The sequence below is a fragment of the Rhagoletis zephyria genome, unplaced genomic scaffold, assembly GCF_001687245.7.
Source record: "Rhagoletis zephyria isolate East Lansing unplaced genomic scaffold, Rhagoletis_zephyria_1.1 Rzeph_scaffold_09116, whole genome shotgun sequence".
In the NCBI taxonomy this organism is placed as follows: Eukaryota; Metazoa; Arthropoda; class Insecta; order Diptera; family Tephritidae; genus Rhagoletis; species Rhagoletis zephyria.
Genome location: NW_016166195.1, coordinates 3,310 through 25,027, shown reverse-complemented (window position 1 = coordinate 25,027; position 21,718 = coordinate 3,310). Strand labels below are relative to the sequence as shown.

Genomic DNA, 21,718 nt, shown 5'->3' with positions numbered 1-21,718 from the left:
TCGAAAAACGACTTGCATACGACACCACTCTCGCAATGAGGGTGTTAGATATCTCTTCGAAAATTCGGGTATTCATGTTGTGTGCAAATCCGAAACGTGGTTTTCCTCGCACCACAACAATAATATCCTACATGTAAATGGTTATCAACTTTTTAGAGCTGATAGGCATGGCCATGGCCAGGGTACGAAAATAAACTATATTGTACGTTACTATTTCGTTTCGTTTATTGCTTCAACAGTTCGGTACAATACGAAAACAAAACGGCTGAGTTCACTTTGGCGATAGTACACTACAGTAGTTTAGTAGTTACAGAGACGAAACAACAAAGGAAATGAATCGTGCAGAGAAAAATATATGTATGTATGTACACAGATGCAATAACTAAACACAAAACGAATGGCTGCAATGAATAGAAAAAAAATAAAAATGTTTTTTAATTTAATCGGATATGAAAATTTAAAGAAAAAAATATTTTTCACGTAACTGAAACGTTTGCATACATATGTATGTATAAAAGGTACCCTATGGTACAATTGTCACAAACGAAAAGCAAACGTTTCTCGTTGGGGAAAATGACAGTGAATCTTACAATTTGTTTCTGACTATGTACAAAACTGTACAAAACCACAAATTATATGATGATCGATGAGCAAATGGGAATTGTTTTGTACAGTTTATTTTCGTACTCTGGCCATGGCCAATTATTTATATCATCCAACAGTTATTCTCAACTTTGAGGATTTGATATTCTCCCTGATGACAAAATGAGACAAAATGAGACTTTCCCTTTCGAGGCATATTTATCCTGATAACTTGATAATAGTGATTACTAAGTGCGACCCCCGCATACTGTACAACCTCATACACGTAAAGACATAGCACAAACAGTGAGAAGCGTATTGAGACTGGACATACATAGACATAAAAGCAATGTTACATACAAACATACATGTAAACTATGTACAACATGCAAATTTAATTAAGCAAGTAAACCAAGTTAGCACTACTACTTTTACTACAAATAAACATACATACAGACTACATACTAAAACCCAAGAAAAACCAATACCATGAAAAGGAAACAAAAGTACAAAAGTACAAAAAAAAAACAAAGCGATGAAGAGTTCACAAAGGAAAATAGCAGAGGTTTAAAAGGTTTGGGGATTTGCTGGAGTGTTCAAATATAAAAATAAATTAAACCAAAATTTATGTATTTTTCGTTGGATTTTCAAAATTGGTTCTTTTTATTATTATTACTATTTATAATTCAAAATTTGTTAACCAAACAAACAAAAAGGTCAAATTAGGAATTACAAGCGAATTTCTAAAGAAAATCATACGTTAAAAAATGTTTATTCTAATTTCTTTTATTCCTTTTTTTTGAAACCGTTGTGCAAAATGTGTGGCAAGGAAGCCAAGTTTTATTATTTTTGCTAAATATATATATATGTATCTACTTGTAAGTACCAAAAATGTATATTTTAAAGCAACCACTTTTTTTAGATTAAAATTAAAAAAAAAATTGTTTCGAGGTTATAAGTATTTTTTTTTTATTATTTGCCTTACACTTTATAAGTTTTAAACATAACTCAAATTTTTTCAACTTTCTAGTAGAAACCATTTTCAAAACGCGTTAAACTCTTTCTCTAAAAGCACAAATTTCGCACAACTATTTACGTAAACTTGCGGCCGCTGTTATATTGGGATATTTCCGCTTTTCTTGTATACGTAAAAGTACTTTAATTTTAACAAAAAATATATACATACATATGTACTTTTTAATATATTTTTTTTCTAAATATCTAACAGTGTTATGTGTACTAAACCATTTCTTAGCTAAGAAAAATAAGAATAATAAGTAAACTTTAAGTTAGCAACTGTTGCAGTGTTGCAGTGTTGCAATAAATATGAACTAAATTTACTTTTAAATTTTAATATGCGGTTGATAAGCATGAAAATGGTAGATAACGAATAATATATCACTTCTGATACATTATTTTCGCTATCATGGAAATTTAAAAATAAAGTCGTTTATAGTAATAGTTTTTAAAGTATAGGGGTTTTGTAGTACCTAGTACCAACTTAATACTACTTACAACCATTTAATTTTTTTTTTCTATTTTACAAATCGCAACTAAAAATTTTATAAGATTAAATTTATAGGTTAAGGCAAACAAATTTGGTCAAAACTAAGAAGTAAAAATAAAATAACTTTGTTCAATAATACATAGTATGTACGTAGCATAAATTAACATTAAAGTTATGCAATGCACGGAAATAGTGTATATAATAGCACAGGATAATAAGGCAGCAAAATTTGGTGAAGTGCAAAAAGGTGTAAAACTTTAAGTGATTTTTTCTCCTTCTTTGTCTCTTATTCTCTTCCTGGAGCACTTTTAAAGCAAACATTTGATTTGGTATTTTTTTTACAAAATATGCAGAAGTTGCAAGTGCGTGGGGTAGTGCACACTAATATAAGAATTATAGTTGCAGAAATTGAAAAATTAGAGGTATTTTATTACCTAATTTTAAAGACTTCTCAAACATTTTTATAAAAAAAAATATCTTTTTTACAAGTTTTTTCTGCTGTTTTTGCCTGCCGCAGCAAAAAATAGTCTAATTTACTGTTTCTACATGTTTCACTGTTGTCTAATTTATATCATATTTTTTTAGTGCCTCAACACCGTTTTTGGTTAGTGCCTTTGTTTGTGTGTGTGTGTCTGTGGGTGGGTGGCGGAGTTTGCGTAGGATTTTTTTTAATTTCTGATATCTTCTCGCTAAACTTCTTATTTAAAGTTGCTCATTTTACTTCATCTTCCTCCTCTTCCATCATCCATTTTACAATTGTGAATGCGTTTGAAATTCATTCATATTCACCTGATTTATATTGCCCAGTATTTGATGACCCTGCAACGTTTGCACCTGCGCAATCGACAACGATGTTGTACCATCTGTATTCTCCGTCTGCGTAACAATTTGTCCACCAGTTTGTTGTTGTTGTTGCTGTTGGCCGCCCGCTGTTGTGGTGGCTGTTGTTATATTACCCGATTGATCAATTATTTGATGATGTTGTATTTGTTGTTGCTGTTGCTGCTGTTGTGGTGCCTGTTGCACCTGTACCTGTTGAACTTGCTGTTGCTGTTGCTGTTGTTGCTGTTGCACCTGTTGTTGTTGTTGTTGAGCACCACCAGCACCTGACGTAGTTGTGACAGTCATCGTTTGTTGGCCTTGATTCTGTGCATCCGGATCCTTTTTCACTTGTACCGTATGTAAAGTGTGTAGCGATTGCACCGATTGCACCTGTGGCTACGGCGCTTACAGTTGTGGTGATCGTTGATGTGCCTGCAGCATTGCTAGTTCCAGCGCCAGTGGATGTGGTGGTTACTATCTTTTTGCCTGCGGGCACTATATTGGTAGAAGAAATTAAATGTAAGAAATATTGCTCTCAAGGAATGAAAGAAGAAAATGTGTATGCAAAAGGAGCGGGCATTCGAGTCGACGGCAGAGGACACGAGCTGTTTCAAGCTACGCTTATAATTTATTGAATAAGTCTTCATAAGTGTAAATTAGGAAACCTCACAGACTTACACCGCCTTTAAACAGCAGAACGAGTTTTGGCGTTGGCCAACTCTACCTTTAGGAAAACTTTCCATCATTTTTGTTACATATTTTATGTATACAATAGCTGTGTATGTGTACTCCTCCAGTAAATAATATCCTGTAACCCAATTTCTGAATAGTTAAGCTCTCAGTGATAGGAATATGCAAAAAAACATGTACGGTAACGATTACCTTAAAACATTTTTTAATGAAATCGTTCAATTGTGTAAAGCGGTTACGAGTAAAAATTTATCCTAACGACTTTTATATAACTGTCATTTTCGCTCTCTCAATTCCTGTCAAAAGATGATAACTTGTAACAACTGTTACCAACTAGCATAAACTCGCACATAAACAAACAGAGTTAATGGCTATTAAATCTGATATCATCCGGCCTGCATTGGCTTCACTTACAGCCAAAATGTTTTATGCTGGCCCTTAACAAATATTGGAAGCCAATTTCGACACCTACACTGCCCGTGTATTTCTTGGTTTTAGTAAAACCATAAGCTCCTGATGAACAGATTGCTTTTCAAGGTTTAAAGGATCATTTTGAGTCATAAAAACGCGAGCTTTACAATAACAAATACAAGTATTTTCTCTGTGTTAACAATAAAAAGTCCAAAACGCACATTTCCTCGAGAGCAACGGAGGGTTTAACTGAAAAAATCTAACTACAGAATTAAATAAAGTTTAAAAATTAAAAATAGGCGTGTTATTTCGGTTTTTTATCAATCAATTCCACTTTATTCATCATATCCATAGTATATTTTGGAAAAAATCGCCTTTCAACTTTCATAATAAAAAACTATAAAGCAAATCCTTACATATGTATGTATGTATGTATGTATAAAAAACGAGCAGTAAATAATATATTATTGTTTTAAATAAATTTTAATTTGTGTTTATACAAATTTGTTAAGGAAACAGAGCGTTAGATTGAACTTTTTATTGCTATTTTTTGTTTTTTGTTAGAAAATACTGCAGATGATCGTAGACTATTTTCTGCAAATTAAAGTAAATATTTGAGCAAGTTGTCATCTAAAGCATCTAAACTTAATCATACTGCGTCTTTAACGTTTAACTATTCGAAATCGCCGTGTACATGCTATTGTTGCAATGTACTATGGCTGTTTGTCTGTACATTTGTGTGCAATCATTTTTTTATGTGTGTTTTCAGTATACATTTGTACAAGAAAGTATGCGTTTGTTAGCTTAATGAAAAGCAAGGGGAATGCTTAATTATCAAAAACTACTTCTTTACAGAACCTGAAGGTCTCTAACGTCAATTATTTTTAATCACTTAAACGTCTTAATGCCTATATTTATATGAATCTCTATAATAATATTTATCAAATTGTATGCATTTTTATGACCCCAACAATTCTTCGCTGACAAAATGTATAACATTTTGTATATTCGGACCACTACCCGCATTCGATGGCTCCTGCTTTAGCGTAGCCATATGCGTGACGGTCGGACCAACGCCTGTAGTATTGGCATGCGTAACGATGATGGGTGTGCTCGTTGCATTTGATGCGGTGGTGGCATTACCAGCAACTGTGTGGAAGCTTCCGCTTGTCGTCGCCGCTATGTCACTTACGTTTGCCGCTATGACAGTGCCCTCCTCTGCCGTTATGTCTAAAACTTCCATATCATTACCACCAGACTTACTTTTCTTCTCCTTCTTTACGCCAGGTTTAGCGAAATGCCTTAGTTCCAAGTGACGTCGCAAGTTACGTGACTGTCTGATGACTGCGTAGCAAATGGGACAAGTAGCCGGTTGTTCCGATTGTGAGCGTGAACGAGATTCTGGAATGAAAATAAATAAGTGATTTAGTAACAATAATATTTAAATTTAAAAAAAAAGTAACAATCACTCTACTTACCACTCTTGGTGCGTTTGACTGTCTTCGTGCTGCTTGCTGGTGTTGTGCCGCCGGCGCTTGCTTCGCTGGTATTTGCTGTCGATATCGGTGTAATATTCGGATCCATAGTCACAATTGTCTCAACCTTGCTCGCCTCACTCTTGATGTGCGGTGTCGAGGTGATAATCTGCGTCTCATTGCCGTTTTCAATGCTTTGTTGTGCCTGTAATTGCTGCTGCTGCTGCTGCTGCTGCTGCTGTTGTTGTTGTTGTTGCTGTTGTTGTTGTTGTTGCTGTTGTTGTGTGGTCTGATGTTGGACGACGTTAGTGGGAGTGGTCGGTGTAGCAATAATCGTTTCAACGCCATCAATTTTAGCAATTTTGGGTGCAGTAGCTGTAGTTAGGAGAGATGATACGATGTAACGATATTTTCAAAGACAGTATCTTACAATTTTTTTACTAAATTCTANGTAGCAATAATCGTTTCAACGCCATCAATTTTAGCAATTTTGGGTGCAGTGGCTGTAGTTAGGAGAGATGATACGATGTAACGATATTGTCAAATACAGTATCTTACAATTTTTTAATAAATTCTTAGACTAATTCTTTACTTTTTTCTGCAAAAATAAAATAAAACACTTACGCGACATTTTCTTGACACGTGGCTTGCGCTTGCGTGCAGGCAAGAATTGTTGAATAACATCCTTAGGAGATTCAGCGGTCACAATGGTCTGTGTTTGTCCGGCGGCATTGGTGTGGGTAGTAGTTTGCAAAATCTGACCACCTTGATGGATATCCTCGACAACGTGAGCATGTACGGTTTGTTGTGGTGCGGTAGCAATTGTGGCGATCAATGGGTCTTGTTCCTAAAAATGGAAAACATTTTATAAGCACAAAGAATGGAAAAATTGTAGCTTACATGGTACTTACATGGTGTTGTTGTGGTATCATATGTTGTAGTTGTATCGAATGCGTGGTGTAGTCATCTTTTGTGACAGTTTGCGGTGCCAATCCCTGTATATTCAGACATTGTGCGGCTTGCAATAGCGACGGTAGTTGTGCGTGATCGACGCTTACTTCGCCGCGATAAACAAACTCCAACAACGCTTCCAGGTCGTTGGCATTGACGCCGGCCAACATCACTACCGGATGCTTGCATGGTGTATTCTATATAAAGGAAAGAGCAACAACGAGAAAGAAAACCAGAGAGGGGGTGTGATTAGAGAAAGCGTAGTCGGCAAGTCGAAAGCAAATGTGAGATGGTTTACTTTTAAAACGTAAACAGAGAAAATGCAACGAAAAAATGCCTGCAAACGAGTTGGTTAAATGTCCAGCCCGCCGATTACCTATTTTGGCTTAGTGGAGTGTGCGGTAATGTCTCATATCTGCACTGCTACCCGCTCCCTCATTGCTCATGCTCTTTTATGCTCTTCAATGCGCTAACCAGCTGCTGTACACGTTTAAAAAGTAAAGCTGATGCCACATAAAACTTTTGCTTCGCTTTACGTGACAGATTCGCTTTGACAGATAAGATGAATTGTATGAAAATGCACAAAGCATGCCACATAAATCGTTGAAGCTGCAGCGCGAAGCGAAAAGATGGCCAACTCCCATCTTTTTGCGCGCTTTGACAATCAGCCGGTTTAATATTTATATTTTGTTTCGTCCAAATTCGGGTTTTCATGCAGAAACATAAAACTTAATTACATTGCTGATAATTTTAAAGCAAAATATATAAAATCCACAGCAACTTTTACCGAGTAAAACAGCGGTACAAAATTGCTTTCTTGGCGTTCATTGTGGCATACCTTTTGCGTCTGGCGCTTTGCTGGCAAAGTTATAAATGTCACGCAAAGCTACAAAGTTTTATCTGGCATCAGCTTAAAACTCGCTTTTAGAACGCTCAGGCAGTCGATGAAAAATTTCATTTAATCTTAATTTACTCAAAAAAGCTTATCTTATTAGTCGCAGGCAGCGTGCTATCTTCTCATTGGCGCTTTAAACATTATTTGATGCTTAGTTGCTGCTCCTGCTCTTCTCAGTGACGCTCGCAACACCGCCACACTGCGGCTGATATGACGAAACGCTCAACAAAAAAAAACAAAAAAAAAACTGGCTCACAGACGAATCTGCTTTGCCAAAGAAACAAATATTTAGTTTTCTGCAATGGCACGCGAGCGTCAATTTTTATTTAGGGAGAAATTCAACGAATTACCAGACGCATTGCTCAGTGTGCATACATACATTGATACATACATACATACATATGTTTGAAATCTGGTGATATCGACGAGACATCGCGCTAAATTGTCAGTTTAGCTTTCGACTTGGTGGTCAATATTTCAGCGTGTGAAAACTGTCACTTTTCACGTTGGCAACGCAAAATTGAAGCGAAGTTTTCAAATGTTTTCGTGCTGGGAAAGATGCAAATGAAATGTGAAAACAATCAGCAGCAAGGGTAGGTACATATCGTCGTTTAAAGTACAAAAGCGCGTATCAAGATAATGCAAAATGCGTATATGAGGTTGCATAAATTATTTTCTATAGAGTAAAACACTCATATTTCAAAATGGTTTCCTTTTTTATAAAGAATGGATACGGATTGAACCAAGAGCTTGTGTGAGCAAATCCAAAGCATATGGACTCAAAACTGAAATAACAAAAACTGAAAGAGTGCATACATGAAAACGAACTTTTTTCTGCCTTCGGGATTATAACCCTTACTAAGTAGAATTCTCCTTTCTGTGTTGAAAACCGAAATAATGCATATGTGAAAAACGAAGTAATGCATACATACATCCAGCTTCGGCTGAAAATAAGGCATATGAAAAACCCGAAACAATTCGGTTGAAACCGAAATAATGTCTAAATGCACAGTATGCGCAATTTCGGTGCCCCACTAGGGAAGAGAAAATGTGGAAGAAACCAGGGGTCGGCAACGGGTTTCGAGTTTTCACGATATTTTTTTTCACCTTTTCTTTTTTTACGAAAGTTTGTTGACTTTGATCTACATATACGATTTTTGGTAAAGAGTAAGATATGGGTGTGTTCGAGCTATGTAATAATCAGGCCAATAATGCAGCCTTGTTGCTTTCTTGAGGAAATGTTGCTGATACTCAACTGAAAATCTTCTGAAATGCTGCAGAAATTGCGCCGTAAAAATGTGTATGTCGTGGGATTGCATCGCATGCAGCTAATGGCGGTAAGGCAACACACATCCCTCACCTCCCACATAACAATACGTCTGCCGAATCACACAAAGCTGCTTCCATTCAATTGCAACGGACTTCAGAACAAGATCGAGGAGATAACCGTCTTCATGGGAAGGCATGGAATATTGATAGCTGCGGTGCAAGAGGCGAACATTGTTGAATTGCGCCGGATAAATGTGCACCGTCGAGATCGCGAGCGAGCTAATGGTGGTGGCTTAGCGTTCATCAATCACCACACCGTGCAGTGTGGTCGTCTTGTCGAAGCAGACATCGAACTCCTTTTCCCGATAGCGAAGCCACTAGAGGTCGTGCTTCTCCCGCGACCACAGCGAAGAATCAGCATAGTTTCCGTAAAGTGCACAGCACAGCCACAGCACTTAACGTCATAACTCAACACGTGACTTAAATCGCAACCGCCCCTGCGAGGAACTATTCTAGTAGCGTTGGATCTGTCAAAGACGATTGATACCGTCAGCCACTCCACGCGGCTCGAAGACATAGAGGCCTCCTCTCTCCCACAGAGGCTCAAAACAGTGGTCGGCGGATTATCCGAGTGGTCGACACTTGTCAGTAATCTTTAGAGACAAATTGAGCAAACCTAGAAAAATTCAACAGGAGGTTCTTTCCCCATTACTGTTCAACTATTATATTTCCAAGCTCCCTCAACCACCAGAGGAAGGCTCGATTGTCTCTTACGCTGACGATTGTTCGATAATGGCGTGTGGAAATGGAATTGAAGACTTGTGCTGCAAAGTAAACGGATAGCACTCCGAGCTTTCTCGCTTCTTCACTGCTGGGAGCCTAACCCTTCCCGCTACAAAATCCTCTGCGACCTTATTTACCACCTGGACGAAGGAATACACGATAACTCGAGCAAAAATTTAGATATCTCAACGAAATGTGGTATGTAGTTTTAAGTTAATCCAAGGCAGGTTGGTATTGAAAATGGGCGAAATCGGACAGTAACCACGCCCACTTCCCATATAACGGTAATTTCCAGAAATACGAAAACTGCGATATTTTAGTAACTACTGAAGATAATTCACTCAAAATTGATATTTACAATAATTTTCAGACGAAAAATAAGAATATTATAAATTTTTGGAAAATGGGCGTAGCCACGCCCACTTATGGTAACATGTGTATATCCTGGTAACCGCTGCACCAGTTTCTTCCAAACTTGGCACAGTTGTTGGCCTTAGTACAGCATACTAAATGGCCGAAAATTTTAAAAATCGGACAATAACCCAACCACATCCCATATAACGGTAATTTAGAGAAATACAAAATCTTCGATAAATCAGAAAATATTAAAGCTAATTTATTCAAAAAATTTTGGAAAATAGGCGTGGCACCGCCCATTTATGATCACATATGCGTATATCGGTAAACGTTCTACCAATTTGTACAAAACTCGGTATTTTTATTGTGCTTGCCACATAAAGGCAAAACGTTGAAAATGATTGAAATCGGACTAAAATTACGGACTAATATAACGGTAAATTTCAGCAATGCTTGAAACTGCAATATTTCGAAATTTAAGGACGCTAATTTACTCAAAATTGATACACCCCGTCTTACCATCTAGCGGTAGCTTTCGGAAAGGTGAAAAAACATATATTTNGAACTTAGACTTTCTTACTTGTTTAACTTTAATGGACATCCGCCGTGGTCGAGTATTAAGAGGCGTGAACTACCACTTCGTAGGTCCAAGGTCGTCCCACGGGAGGCATTGGCAAACCTCCGAGAGCGACAACATCAAGGCGCGTACCAGGAAATCGAAGAAGATCGTAATTTTTTTTTTTTCCAAATTACATTGTCGCATACGCTCATCAATGCCGTAATACCACTTATAGTGTTATAAAAAGTGAAGTGAATTGGCGAATCACTTTCAGCTTTGTTCGAACAACACACATTGGTCAATTAAAGTGGCAAGCTGACGTTTTTAACTATATATACTATCCAGAGCTCTGTAGCCAAGTCAATCTCTGAGCGTAGGCGCACTCACCTCTTTTTCGAATCTCAATTTCAATACGTCAAATTGAGTTTAGTAAATATTTATATCGACCTGACCCGATAACTATGCCGCACTTTTATGCTCATAGAGAAAGTAGAGCGCGCAGCGCTTTGCTTGGGATGCGATGAAAACTTTTAAGCCAAATTGATTTCCTTTTTGTTCTCAGAGCATATCAAGAATGGGAGGATAATTGTTTGGTGAGGGTTGAAATGGTCTTAGGTAGGAAGCAGAACATCATTTTTTTTGATGCTGTGTATCCCTCATCCTCCTAATATATTTTGGAATGTTGTAGCGTATTGAGTACAATCAAGCAGCTTCTGCTGACGTACTTATGTATGTATGTACATAAAGAAAATGATAGAGCAAAGCGCAAAACAACTGGAGGCAGGAAGCAGCACGATGCGTTATCTCAGTGAGTATGTATCTGAGCTCTTATAGTTTTTTATGTCGCATTGTTATAAATAGCGTTGGCCGAGAGGGATTGAGTCAGAGTAGCAAATGGGCGCATTGTATTGGTGGTGTTGCAGATTGCTTTACAGGTGTTGACAAAAGTGCATTGTTTACATGCGGCAGTGCACTTGCGGGTTGTAGTCAAAAGACAGGCAAATACGAATAGCACTTTCAAGTGACGGTGTGATGGAATATACATAGTTTACATGACAAAATGAAGAAAATAGTTTAATGTTGTAAGTCCTTCACTATCTTTTCAGACAAACCTCAGGCATTAACAGGCCTATTCTGTTTGTTTCCGAAATTTTATAACCGGAAAATTTTGTTACCAAAAATTGTCACCAGTCGTGTAGCCTCAATTCTAGATACCTTGGTAATGAAGGTAACAAAATTCTATTGTTTTTTGTTTTTGGTTTTTATAAAATCTTGGATATACAGTTTTATATAAATTTTAGTATAATAAAGTGCAAGTTGCAAGTCGCTAAGAGGCCGCGTTGATTTTTAGTAACATAACAAACGCTTTTATCTCCCATTTAGCATGCAAATGTGCTCAAAATGTTACCGATAAAATGATTAAAAATCAACGTGAACTCTTAGCGACTTGCAACTTGCCCTTTATTATACTAAAATTTAATGATCTATAAAACTGTATACCCAAGATTTTATAAAAACCAAAAACAAAAAACAATAGAAGTTTTGTTACCTTCATTACCAAGGTATCTAGAATTGCGGCTACACGAACTGGTGACAATTTTTGGTAACAAAATTTTCCGGTTACAAAATGTTCGGAAACAAACAAAATAGGCCTGTTAATGACTGAGGTTTGTCTGAAAAGACAGTTAATACAAAAAAAAATATTTTTGGTGAAAATTTGTAGTGTTGGGCAGTATCGATACAAAAATACTCAGAACTCGATTCTCAAAAGGATCGACAGCACTCGATGTTTAAAAGTGTCGATACTGGGTACTCCAAAGTACTCAGTACTCACAAAAGAACTCGAAAGTCCTCAGAACCTAAAAGATCTCAAAAAGTACTAAGTAATCACAAGAGAACTCGAAAGTNTCCAATCATCACTTAGATACATATACTCAGGATACTTAAAAGTACTGAACAGATACTTAAAAGTACTGAGTTGTTTTACATTTACCGGTATTTAAAAATGATTGTACTCAATTTGAAGTTTCAATAGTTTTTAAGTTGCCATTTTTTTGATTTGGGATTAATATATTAATTTGAATAAAGTGCTGTCAACTTGTGAGATCTCTACACTAATCATTAAAATGTTACCAACAATTGAATATTTAAAGAAAGTACTCAGTACTCTGAAAAATACCCGATCCTTAAAAGTATCTATACCAAGGAACTCGATCCTCAAAAGTACTCGATACTTCCCAACACTAAAAATTTTTTTATAACTTTTCAAATTACTACCTTTTTACAATTTTTTTCATTTTGGGAGAAGCCTTCAATTGTTTTTAACTAGTTTTGTTGTGTAAAGGAACAGGATAATCGATCTTCATCAAAATTGGCACATTTTCTGCACTTAGCACTAAAAAAAATGTAATATAAACAAATAAAAAATCAAAAATTGGGCTCAACTATTCCCTTGATCTTGAAAATTTTATTAGCTTTCATTTAAAAAATAATAATTGATCAAATTGGTTTAGAAATGAAGGCTCCAGTAAATTATGAATATTAATTTCCATTTATTGGCAACTGTGCGCTGTAGCTCCGCGCGGTAGCTCCGGAACATAGGAACAAAGCCCACGGTTTCGGGGTATTTTTTTTCGGCACACATTTCCGGAAAATAGAAACAACATGGCCAGGCCACATGATTCTTCTGGGAGATTATGAAAGAAACAAAAAACGGTGAATAATGCATTTGAAGAGGGGAGAGCCACAAGAGGACTATACAAAAGGTCGAACGTATAGGGAGAAAATAAGAGGTATATGCACATATGTAGGTATACACACAGCAACTGTAAAGAGCAGTGAGTATGTAGGTAATATCTACTGTTTGCTTTGCCACGACGTGAGTCAACACAAAAGTAGGAGAATTGGTTGGACGAAACATACACACATATGGAAAAGCCGCGCAAATCCCCTGAAACGACGAGCAGTGCGAGGAACGCAGTACAAGAGTGTGCATTGAATTTTCAACGAGTCAACCAAGCGAAGAACCAGCGCCGAGACATGCGCAGTTCAAAGCTACGCTACCCGTCACTCCGCTCTTAATCTTCCAAGAGCTACAAGAGCCACTTATGTATATATATATACTTGGTTCGATAAGTGGGTTTCACCACCAAATTGTGTACTCTTTCGTGCTCTCATTCTGGCGCTTACATTTCTGTGGAGGGCGCATTCAGGATTGTGGTCACTCGCTGCTCTCGCTCACTCACCAGTCTGTCTACTCGGCATCGGCACAGGTAAATAAGCAGGGGAACCGTGTGACCATTGTGGCTGTGCGACTTTTATGACTTTGGCGATTGTAGCAACTGAATAATGCAATTTAGGTGTGTACATATATATGTATATATACACATGTATTTCACTTTGAAATTAAAATCAAAAATAAAAAACTTAATTACATATATAAACTTTTTAAATAGAATCTTCTGGGCGCATTATTGCAAAAGTTTAATAATTTCTTAGAAATATAAAGAATCCATAGGTCTCTCCAAGTGGTCGCATAATAAAAACTTTCCGCTGAAACAGCAAAAGCTGTCGCAATCACCGGCATGCATAACTCGATTGTGACCGCCGCTCTGAGCCGAGTTCATGTCCAACAGAAATTTGAGACACATTTCATTTAAATTGGGTGCGAGCACATAAATGCGAATCTCGTTGAACCTGTTCAAGAGGCAATGATGTCACGCCGCACACGGCACATTCAGAGGGAGATATTTCCTCATTCGCCTCAATTACTAATAGAAATCTTAAAAAGAAATCTCTAAAGTCTGCCATGGTAGAAAATTAAAGTGGTGTTGCGCTGCGCTACTCATCTCCAACACCGTCGTCGTCATTGCCACTCTACCGCCTCCACTCACGAGAAGTCTTCTTCAAAGTCATTACAACAAACAATTGTGATGGCGTTATTATTTTTTCATCTCAGTCTCTGCATAGCACACTCTCATACACACATATGTATTTATGTGGGTAAGTAAATTTAATACTGATAACAATAAATGCTTTTCAAAAGCGGTTGACAGTCTGGTGCCCTCCGTTGCAGTAAAACAGTTTACCAACTTTGCCCATCTATGTACGAATTGATTATTTATACCAATAACTTTTTGAGCGAACCGCTTATGTTTTGTCTCCCCACGCTCGCAATTATCTTTGCCGGCTTAGTGCAAATAAGGCCAGAGGACGCATCAGCCCAAATATCGGACGTGCAATCTCCGGAGCAAGCAAAGCAGCGCAGTGGTGGCAGCACGAGGAAGAGCGGAGCGCAAAGTGCAAGTGGTTGGTGTGCGGGTGAGCGCGGTCCACAACTATTTTCTGTGAGTTCAGTTTACAAATTAGTTGAGTATGCAGAGAAATTCTTTGGACGCATCATGTTGAGAATGAGGCCTAAAATGTGTGTCGGTCTCGCCAGTTTTCGAAGCAATCCACCAAGAATTGACCCATTNTTTCTGTGAGTTCAGTTTACAAATTAGTTGAGTATGCAGAGAAATTCTTTGGACGCATCATGTTGAGAATGAGGCCTAAAATGTGTGTCGGTCTCGCCAGTTTTCGAAGCAATCCACCAAGAATTGACCCATTTGAAAAATATATCTCTGTTTACAAACAAACGACTACTCTTGCTTTGTTTTTGTTTACGTTTTTTTTTTATTTGTTTTTTATAGCGTTATCTTAGTTTTAGNTTGAAAAATATATCTCTGTTTACAAACAAACGACTACTCTTGCTTTGTTTGTTTTTGTTTACGTTTTTTTTTTATTTGTTTTTTATAGCGTTATCTTAGTTTTAGTACATGATTGTCCTTTAATGAGGCCACTATCCGGCCATCTTTTCAATTTGTATTGTATGCATAATTAGAAGTCCGCGAGAAATGGGTATGCATGGAGATCCGTGCAAAAAAAAATCCAAACCAAATAAAAATCAAGTGTATTTGTATTCATAAAAATAGCTGTAGTGTAATAACGGTTTTTATCAAGAATTATTTCGCTGCAGGACAGTTTGTTTAGTAAAATATTTGGAAAAAACAACATTTATTCAATGCGCATCAAATGCATGTACATTAGTGGGAAAGTCTATTCTCTTTACACTGAACTGTGGACATTTCCTATAGTTACTTTGTCCAGTTTGAAAAGCCAAACTATCATCACAGTATCATCCAGGTTAATTATCGATTTACTGCAATGGTAAATGTAGTACCCACATTTTATCGAAGTTGATGGCGAGAGGATTGCCGTAACTAGCCTGCACACTGTATTGGTGGATAGTGAATATTATTCAATACATTGGTATACGACGTCTTCGAGGATGAGTTTCGGTTCGTTGCGTTCCAGGGCCTTGTTTGGACTGTTACGACGATTGCATTTATAGAGGAACTGCTTCGATAAATAACATTTTTTGCTCTTTCAGCGCCAACATGTGCCGTTCATCGTAAATGTGACTTTCTAAAGGTTTTAGGCGCCACTTTAAAAAATATATTTAGAGCTACAAACTTCTCCTATTATCCTGCGATCCACCGTCGTTTTGTAATCAGCGAGTAAGGTATTTTTCTTCGTGACCCCCCCCAAGTGTTGTTGCCGATTTGACTTTGCGCGTGCGGAAAGTTAGAAAAGGCAAGAATTTGAAAATCTCGTCAGTGAAGAATCTAGGGAGGTCCAAGTAGTCAGTAATTTCTTGCAACGCTTTGTNTCGATAAATAACATTTTTTGCTCTTTCAGCGCCAACATGTGCCGTTCATCTTAAATGTGACTTTCTAAAGGTTTTAGGCGCCAGTTTAAAAAACATATTTAGAGCTACAAACTTCTCCTATTATCCTGCGATCTGCCGTCGTTTTATAATCAGTGAGTAAGGTAGTTTTCTTTGTGACCCCAAGTGTTGTTGCCGATTTGACTTTGCGCGTGCGGAAAGTTAGAAAAGCCAAGAATTTGAAAATCTCGTCAGTGAAGAATCTAGGGAGGTCCAAGAAGTAGTCAGTAATTTCTTGCAACGCTTTGCAAAACCCTTTACTTCGCTCTCTGGAACAAAAGCTGCGGGAGCTTTGAGGGTATAGTCTCCTAGGAATGTAGACCGAGCTCTAACTATACATATATATGTATACAGTATTGGCCATATTTATAGCACCCCTATTTCAAAGTGATATTCTTTGCCACTTATGTTTAATTATTAATTTTTAAGAATTTTTNTAAAACCCTTTACTTCGCTCTCTGGAACAAAAGCTGCGGGAGCTTTGAGGGTATAGTCTCCTAGGAATGTAGACCGAGCTCTAACTATACATATATATGTACACAGTATTGGCCATATTTATAGTACCCCTATTTCAATGTGATATTCTTTGCCACTTATGTTTAATTATTAATTTTTAAGAATTTTAAAATAAAATACAGTTCATTCTCTAACAAAACCCATATAAACCCAAGTTTTAAACTTTGTAAAAGACCACAAAAAAATTCAACAAATTTTCACCTAAATTTCAAACTTTTTTCTCAGAAGTGTTAGAAATTTTTTGAGTACGCAGTTGTATAGCCCATTAGTCTAACAATATGCAAGTTTCAAGTGGCTAAAAATAACCGTTGATTTTTTAGATTTTTCGCATTTGCTCCATATACCTAACGAATCAACGNAATACAGTTCATTCTCTAACAAAACCCATATAAACCCAAGTTTTAAACTTTGTAAAAGACCACAAAAAAAATTCAACAAATTTTCACCTAAATTTCAAACTTTTTTCTCAGAAGTGTTAGAATTTTTTTGAGTACGCAGTTGTATAGCCCATTAGTCTAAAAATATGCAAGTTTCAAGTGGCTAAAAATAACCGTTGATTTTTTAGATTTTTCTCATTTGCTCCATATACCTAATGAATAAACACAATTCATTTTTATATGGAAGAAACCCGCAACACCTTCGGCGAAACAAATTCTAAAAAATCATTTTTTTTAGTTTTCTACAAGTTTTAAATTTGGGTTTATATGGGTTTTGTTAAAGAATAAACTGTGTTTTAATTGAAAATTCCTAAAACTAAATAAATATACATGATTGGGAAACAACATTACTTTGAAATGGGGGTGCTATTGTATTGGCCAATACTGTAATTTTTGTTTTGTTGCGCCATGGATGAGTTTTACCCCAAGCTACACCTGCTATTGATTTTTAGTTATCAAGCTATTTTCATTATNTTAAAGAATAAACTGTGTTTTAATTGAAAATTCCTAAAACTAAATAAATAAACATGATTGGGAAACAACATTACTTTGAAATGGGGGTGCTATTGTATTGGCCAATACTGTAATTTTTGTTTTGTTGCGCTATGGATGAGTTTTACCCCAAGCTACACCTGCTATTGATTTTTAGTTATCAAGCTATTTTCATTACATCTCCACGAATAATTCTGTTAAGATTAGATTTTAACTGCAGACGACATCACACAAGTTCACACTTTGACTAGGCCATACTGATTTGTAAAAAACAGTTACTTTTAAATATAAGAAGTGCATACATATTGCATGTACTATGTATACAAACCTATTGTAAACAAGTGTAAAGGTTTATAATTGAAATAAATGTCAATATTTAAAAATGTAAAACTAACTTACCTTTAGCAGATCCAGTAGAAATGGCGACGCTGCACATAACACAATTTTATGCGCTGGAAAACTGCGCCCGCCAGCAGCCAAAGTGCAGTCCACCAAGTCATTGTGACAGCGCAAAAGTTGAATGGCCGTCACCAGTGACGAGCCATAGTCGCCCCACGTAAGGGAGTAAAGTGAGTTCATTGGCAATGCCATCATCGGGCCGACTTTTCAACAACGCCGTTAAGCGTCGTTGCTACTGGACACTTTTACAATAAATTATAAGGAAAAAAATTGAAAAATTCCGAGTTTCTACCACCGCTGGAAGCACTGTAAACCCCAACGAAATCAGCAACTCAAATAGTTATGGTCGCTTTATTACAAGAGTAAAACTGCAATTAGAAAAAAGAAAAAAATTAATTTGTTTACATGTAGGTATGTATTTAAGTACATATTCAGGACTATAAATTATCTAATGAACCATATACTAAACCACTAGTAGCCCACCAAATTTTTGGAAAAAATAGCACGACGAGTGTTGCTAAGCCCCCACTGTTGCGCCTATCACTTGCCACCCATATAACCTGCATACATTTCTCTAACAATTTTCTCTACATTGCCACTGTGCTTGTGTTAAATTTTTTCTTTAGCTTTTTGATGCATTTTCATTGTACAAAACCTGAAAGCGCAAAGTGAAATTTCAAAAGGCCGATGCTGGCTCCAATGCCCCCACGCCCCTACCGACTTCTCCTATTGCTTATCTTTGACGTAAGCAGCGAGCTGACGCCAGCCAACGCGAGTGCATCCACATGTCTCACTCGCTCTCATGCGCTCTACTTTACTCGCTGCTAGCCTGTTGGTAGGGGAAATGTTGGCTTGAATTACATACGGCTACGATGAAGTCGTCGCTGGCAACTCTCTCACACCCTCTCTGTCGCTCTTATTTAAAAGCAATTGCAAAACGATGAACAATTGAACGTCTGCTTTTAACTTGCTCTGGGCCCCACTCACTTTGCTGCAAAAAAAGATATTCTACTGCGCAGTGCTCACGTCGACGCAAGCAAGAGGCAACAACAATTACAAAAGTCTCTAGCTAAATTCATTCGCTCCAACTCATAAGACTGAAAAAAAAACAATTGCCTTGGGCAGAGTACAAAACACACACACAAACGTCGTTTGCCAACGTAATCAAGAGTGTACGCTCCCCTCCTCTGATTGTTGATTCAGCTGGAAATGGGAGGTACATATACGAGTTTGTGTGTGTACGTCCGAATACGCCAAACATATCGATATTTTGTTAAATGTATGTATTTGCAAATTAAATTTACTATACATATGTGTCTATCTATCGCCTCAAAGTGCCTACTTAGCAATTATAATCCAAGTTTGATAATTTACATTTGAGAATTTGCTGAAATAATTATTCATTATACTTTGCGTTGGCGCAAGGCGTACGGAGGTTTAGAGCCAAAAGTACTTGCAGTTGATGGGCCCCAACAGGCACACGAGAAGGCAACCCACTAGTACAAAAAAAATGGGGTTCTTCGCCACTTTTGCGAATGCTTATACGTCTATAAGCTGTACAGTTTGCACCAGCGCCACGATACAAAATTTAAGTTTTTCCAATGCGAAGCAGCAAACTAAAGTGAAAAAAATAAGTAGCATACATATGTATTAAATAGTATAGCAAAGGATGCCGATCTCTAGGTTTTCTTTTAGACAAAATTTACAGGATTGACTTTTGCCCCAATATTGCTAATTTTTATTTTATTTTTCCACTTTTTATTTGCACTCTCACACTCACTTTGTAAATAATAAACACCAAACAAAAAAACACTTGCGGATTATGTCTCTGTTTTTAAAGTTTCCCGCTTTACAAAATCTATGAAAGAATCTTCTGAATTTATTTTTGTTCTCAGAGTGGGCTCTAATATGGATGAAAATCTCACAGAGCAGCCAGCCAGCCAAAACTCTGCTTTTGCTGCTTCTGCTTTCACAATTTCTGTTGCTCACGACTACTCGCCAACGTAGAAAATTTCCAACTGAAAAATTTGAGTTCGATCGAATTTCGTTTGCTACACTCGCTCGCTTCTCGGCGCTCGCTCGAAGTACGCTCGGCGGGCATGACAAAGCCGCAACGAAGACGACGAACTTCCCCACCACCGACGTTGCGCCGTCTCAGGCAGTGAGCTGTTGACGTTGGCAGCGTCGAGTAGAGCTACCTCGCGCTGAGTTATTTAAATGTCCAAAAAAAATTCTGAAAACGTACAAACTTGTAACAGTAAATTTTTGTCCTAAAATTGCATTGCAATATGGTACTGACATGTAAAAATTGGCAGTTCATAGTGAGAAAAATGCAAAAATTTTGCTGTTCGCGTACACTAAAATCCAGCAAAGTAGGGCAAATTGAGAGACAAAAATTTTGATGAGAAGCTGCTCCATTTTTTCGTTGGGAAAATTTTTGCCAGCAGCAATTTACCAGCACGAAAAAAAGCTGATCAAAATCATCCGTTTGCAATATATGAAAATTATGAGATTTATTTTGATGTTTTTTAAGTTCAAAATAACTTATAAGAACTTTATATGTTTCGAAAGAAAGCAAATATTGATTTACTTACTTTTGCTTAGCGAATTTCTTTAGGCATACTTTCAATTTATATTATTTTCATGGCTTCGAAACGAAATTCCGATCAGCTGTACCTTAAACTTGCAAGTTTTTGCTGAGTTTGCGATCGTGTACTTTTGCAAACATTTCTGTCCTTTAGAGAGAACAGATAAAACTTCATTTGAATTTTGCTGTTGGGAGTTTTCTGTTGGAAGAACACGCGAATGATTTTAAGGTCAAATTTTTAATATCGCTCTTTGTACTTTATCTGTTATAATGTCCCCGTCTTGACCTTAAGTGACCAATTTGAAGTTTTGATAGGGAACCAAACAAATTTCTAAGTCAAATAGGGAAAACTTACAAGTCCCATTTGAAGATGGCAATAAATCTCAGTTGAATTTAGTATTAAGGAAAAAATAGTTTAAGAAAAGATTTGCATACATATAGATCTTCAGTCTTCGAAGACAATGAGAGAAGTGTAAATCTATTAGTAAAGTGTGAATATATTGCTGTTCGTCTTTGTACAATTGTCCTTTATAGACCCCAAGTTACAATTGATATTGAAATCTCTCATTTCAATAGTGATTCGTAAATTATTCTACGGCAACCCTACGACCAATTTACTATCGTGCTCGTTTAACAATACAAGTTTTTGTCTCTATACGGAGGAAAATTTTGTTCGGTACGTTGCTGTGGCAGTGTGGGTTTTTTTTTGTTGCATTGCATGCGAGCATACGTTTTGTAAATAGAGCAAGATGGCCGCTCTTCTCAAAGTACAGTTTTCTACAATACCACGAGAGCGTTACCAGATAGATGCGTTGAAGAGAAGAAAAACCAATGTAATTATTCCAATTAGAATTGGATACATCATTGTCAAAGATTTAATGAATGAAAGTAAAATGAAATGAATGCAAATTTCTAATCTCACTTCCCCTCTTTGATTGTGGATTACTCTGCTCACAGCCTCTTCACATAAGCGTAAGAAGAGAAGACTCTTTGGAAATGTCCACAAATGTATGAACTTTCCCTAAGACAGGATTTTCCGGTTCAGTTAGTGAGGGCTTTGCTGTAANGGATTACTCTGCTCACAGCCTCTTCACATAAGCGTAAGAAGAGAAGACTCGTTGGAAATGTCCACAAATGTATGAACTTTCCCTAAGACAGGATTTTCCGGTTCAGTTAGTGAGGGCTTTGCTGTAATTTTTTTAAAAGATATGCATCCGGA

The 21,718-nt window shown here is 37.0% G+C and overlaps 1 protein-coding gene across 1 annotated transcript; it reads right to left on the bottom strand.

Annotated features, from left to right (window-relative positions):
• Positions 1–2,759: 2,759 nt before the first annotated feature.
• Positions 2,760–19,946, bottom strand: Trl (Trithorax-like). Its single transcript, XM_017631694.1, has 7 exons — positions 19,693–19,946; positions 17,913–18,280; positions 6,399–6,635; positions 6,112–6,334; positions 5,491–5,862; positions 5,112–5,413; positions 2,760–3,307 (listed from the first exon to the last, which is right to left on the bottom strand). Exons 2-7 carry the CDS (start codon positions 18,105–18,107, stop codon positions 2,840–2,842), a joined length of 1,797 nt encoding a protein of 598 aa, XP_017487183.1. The 5' UTR covers positions 18,108–18,280; positions 19,693–19,946; the 3' UTR covers positions 2,760–2,839.
• Between the last annotated feature and the right edge of the window lie 1,772 nt (positions 19,947–21,718).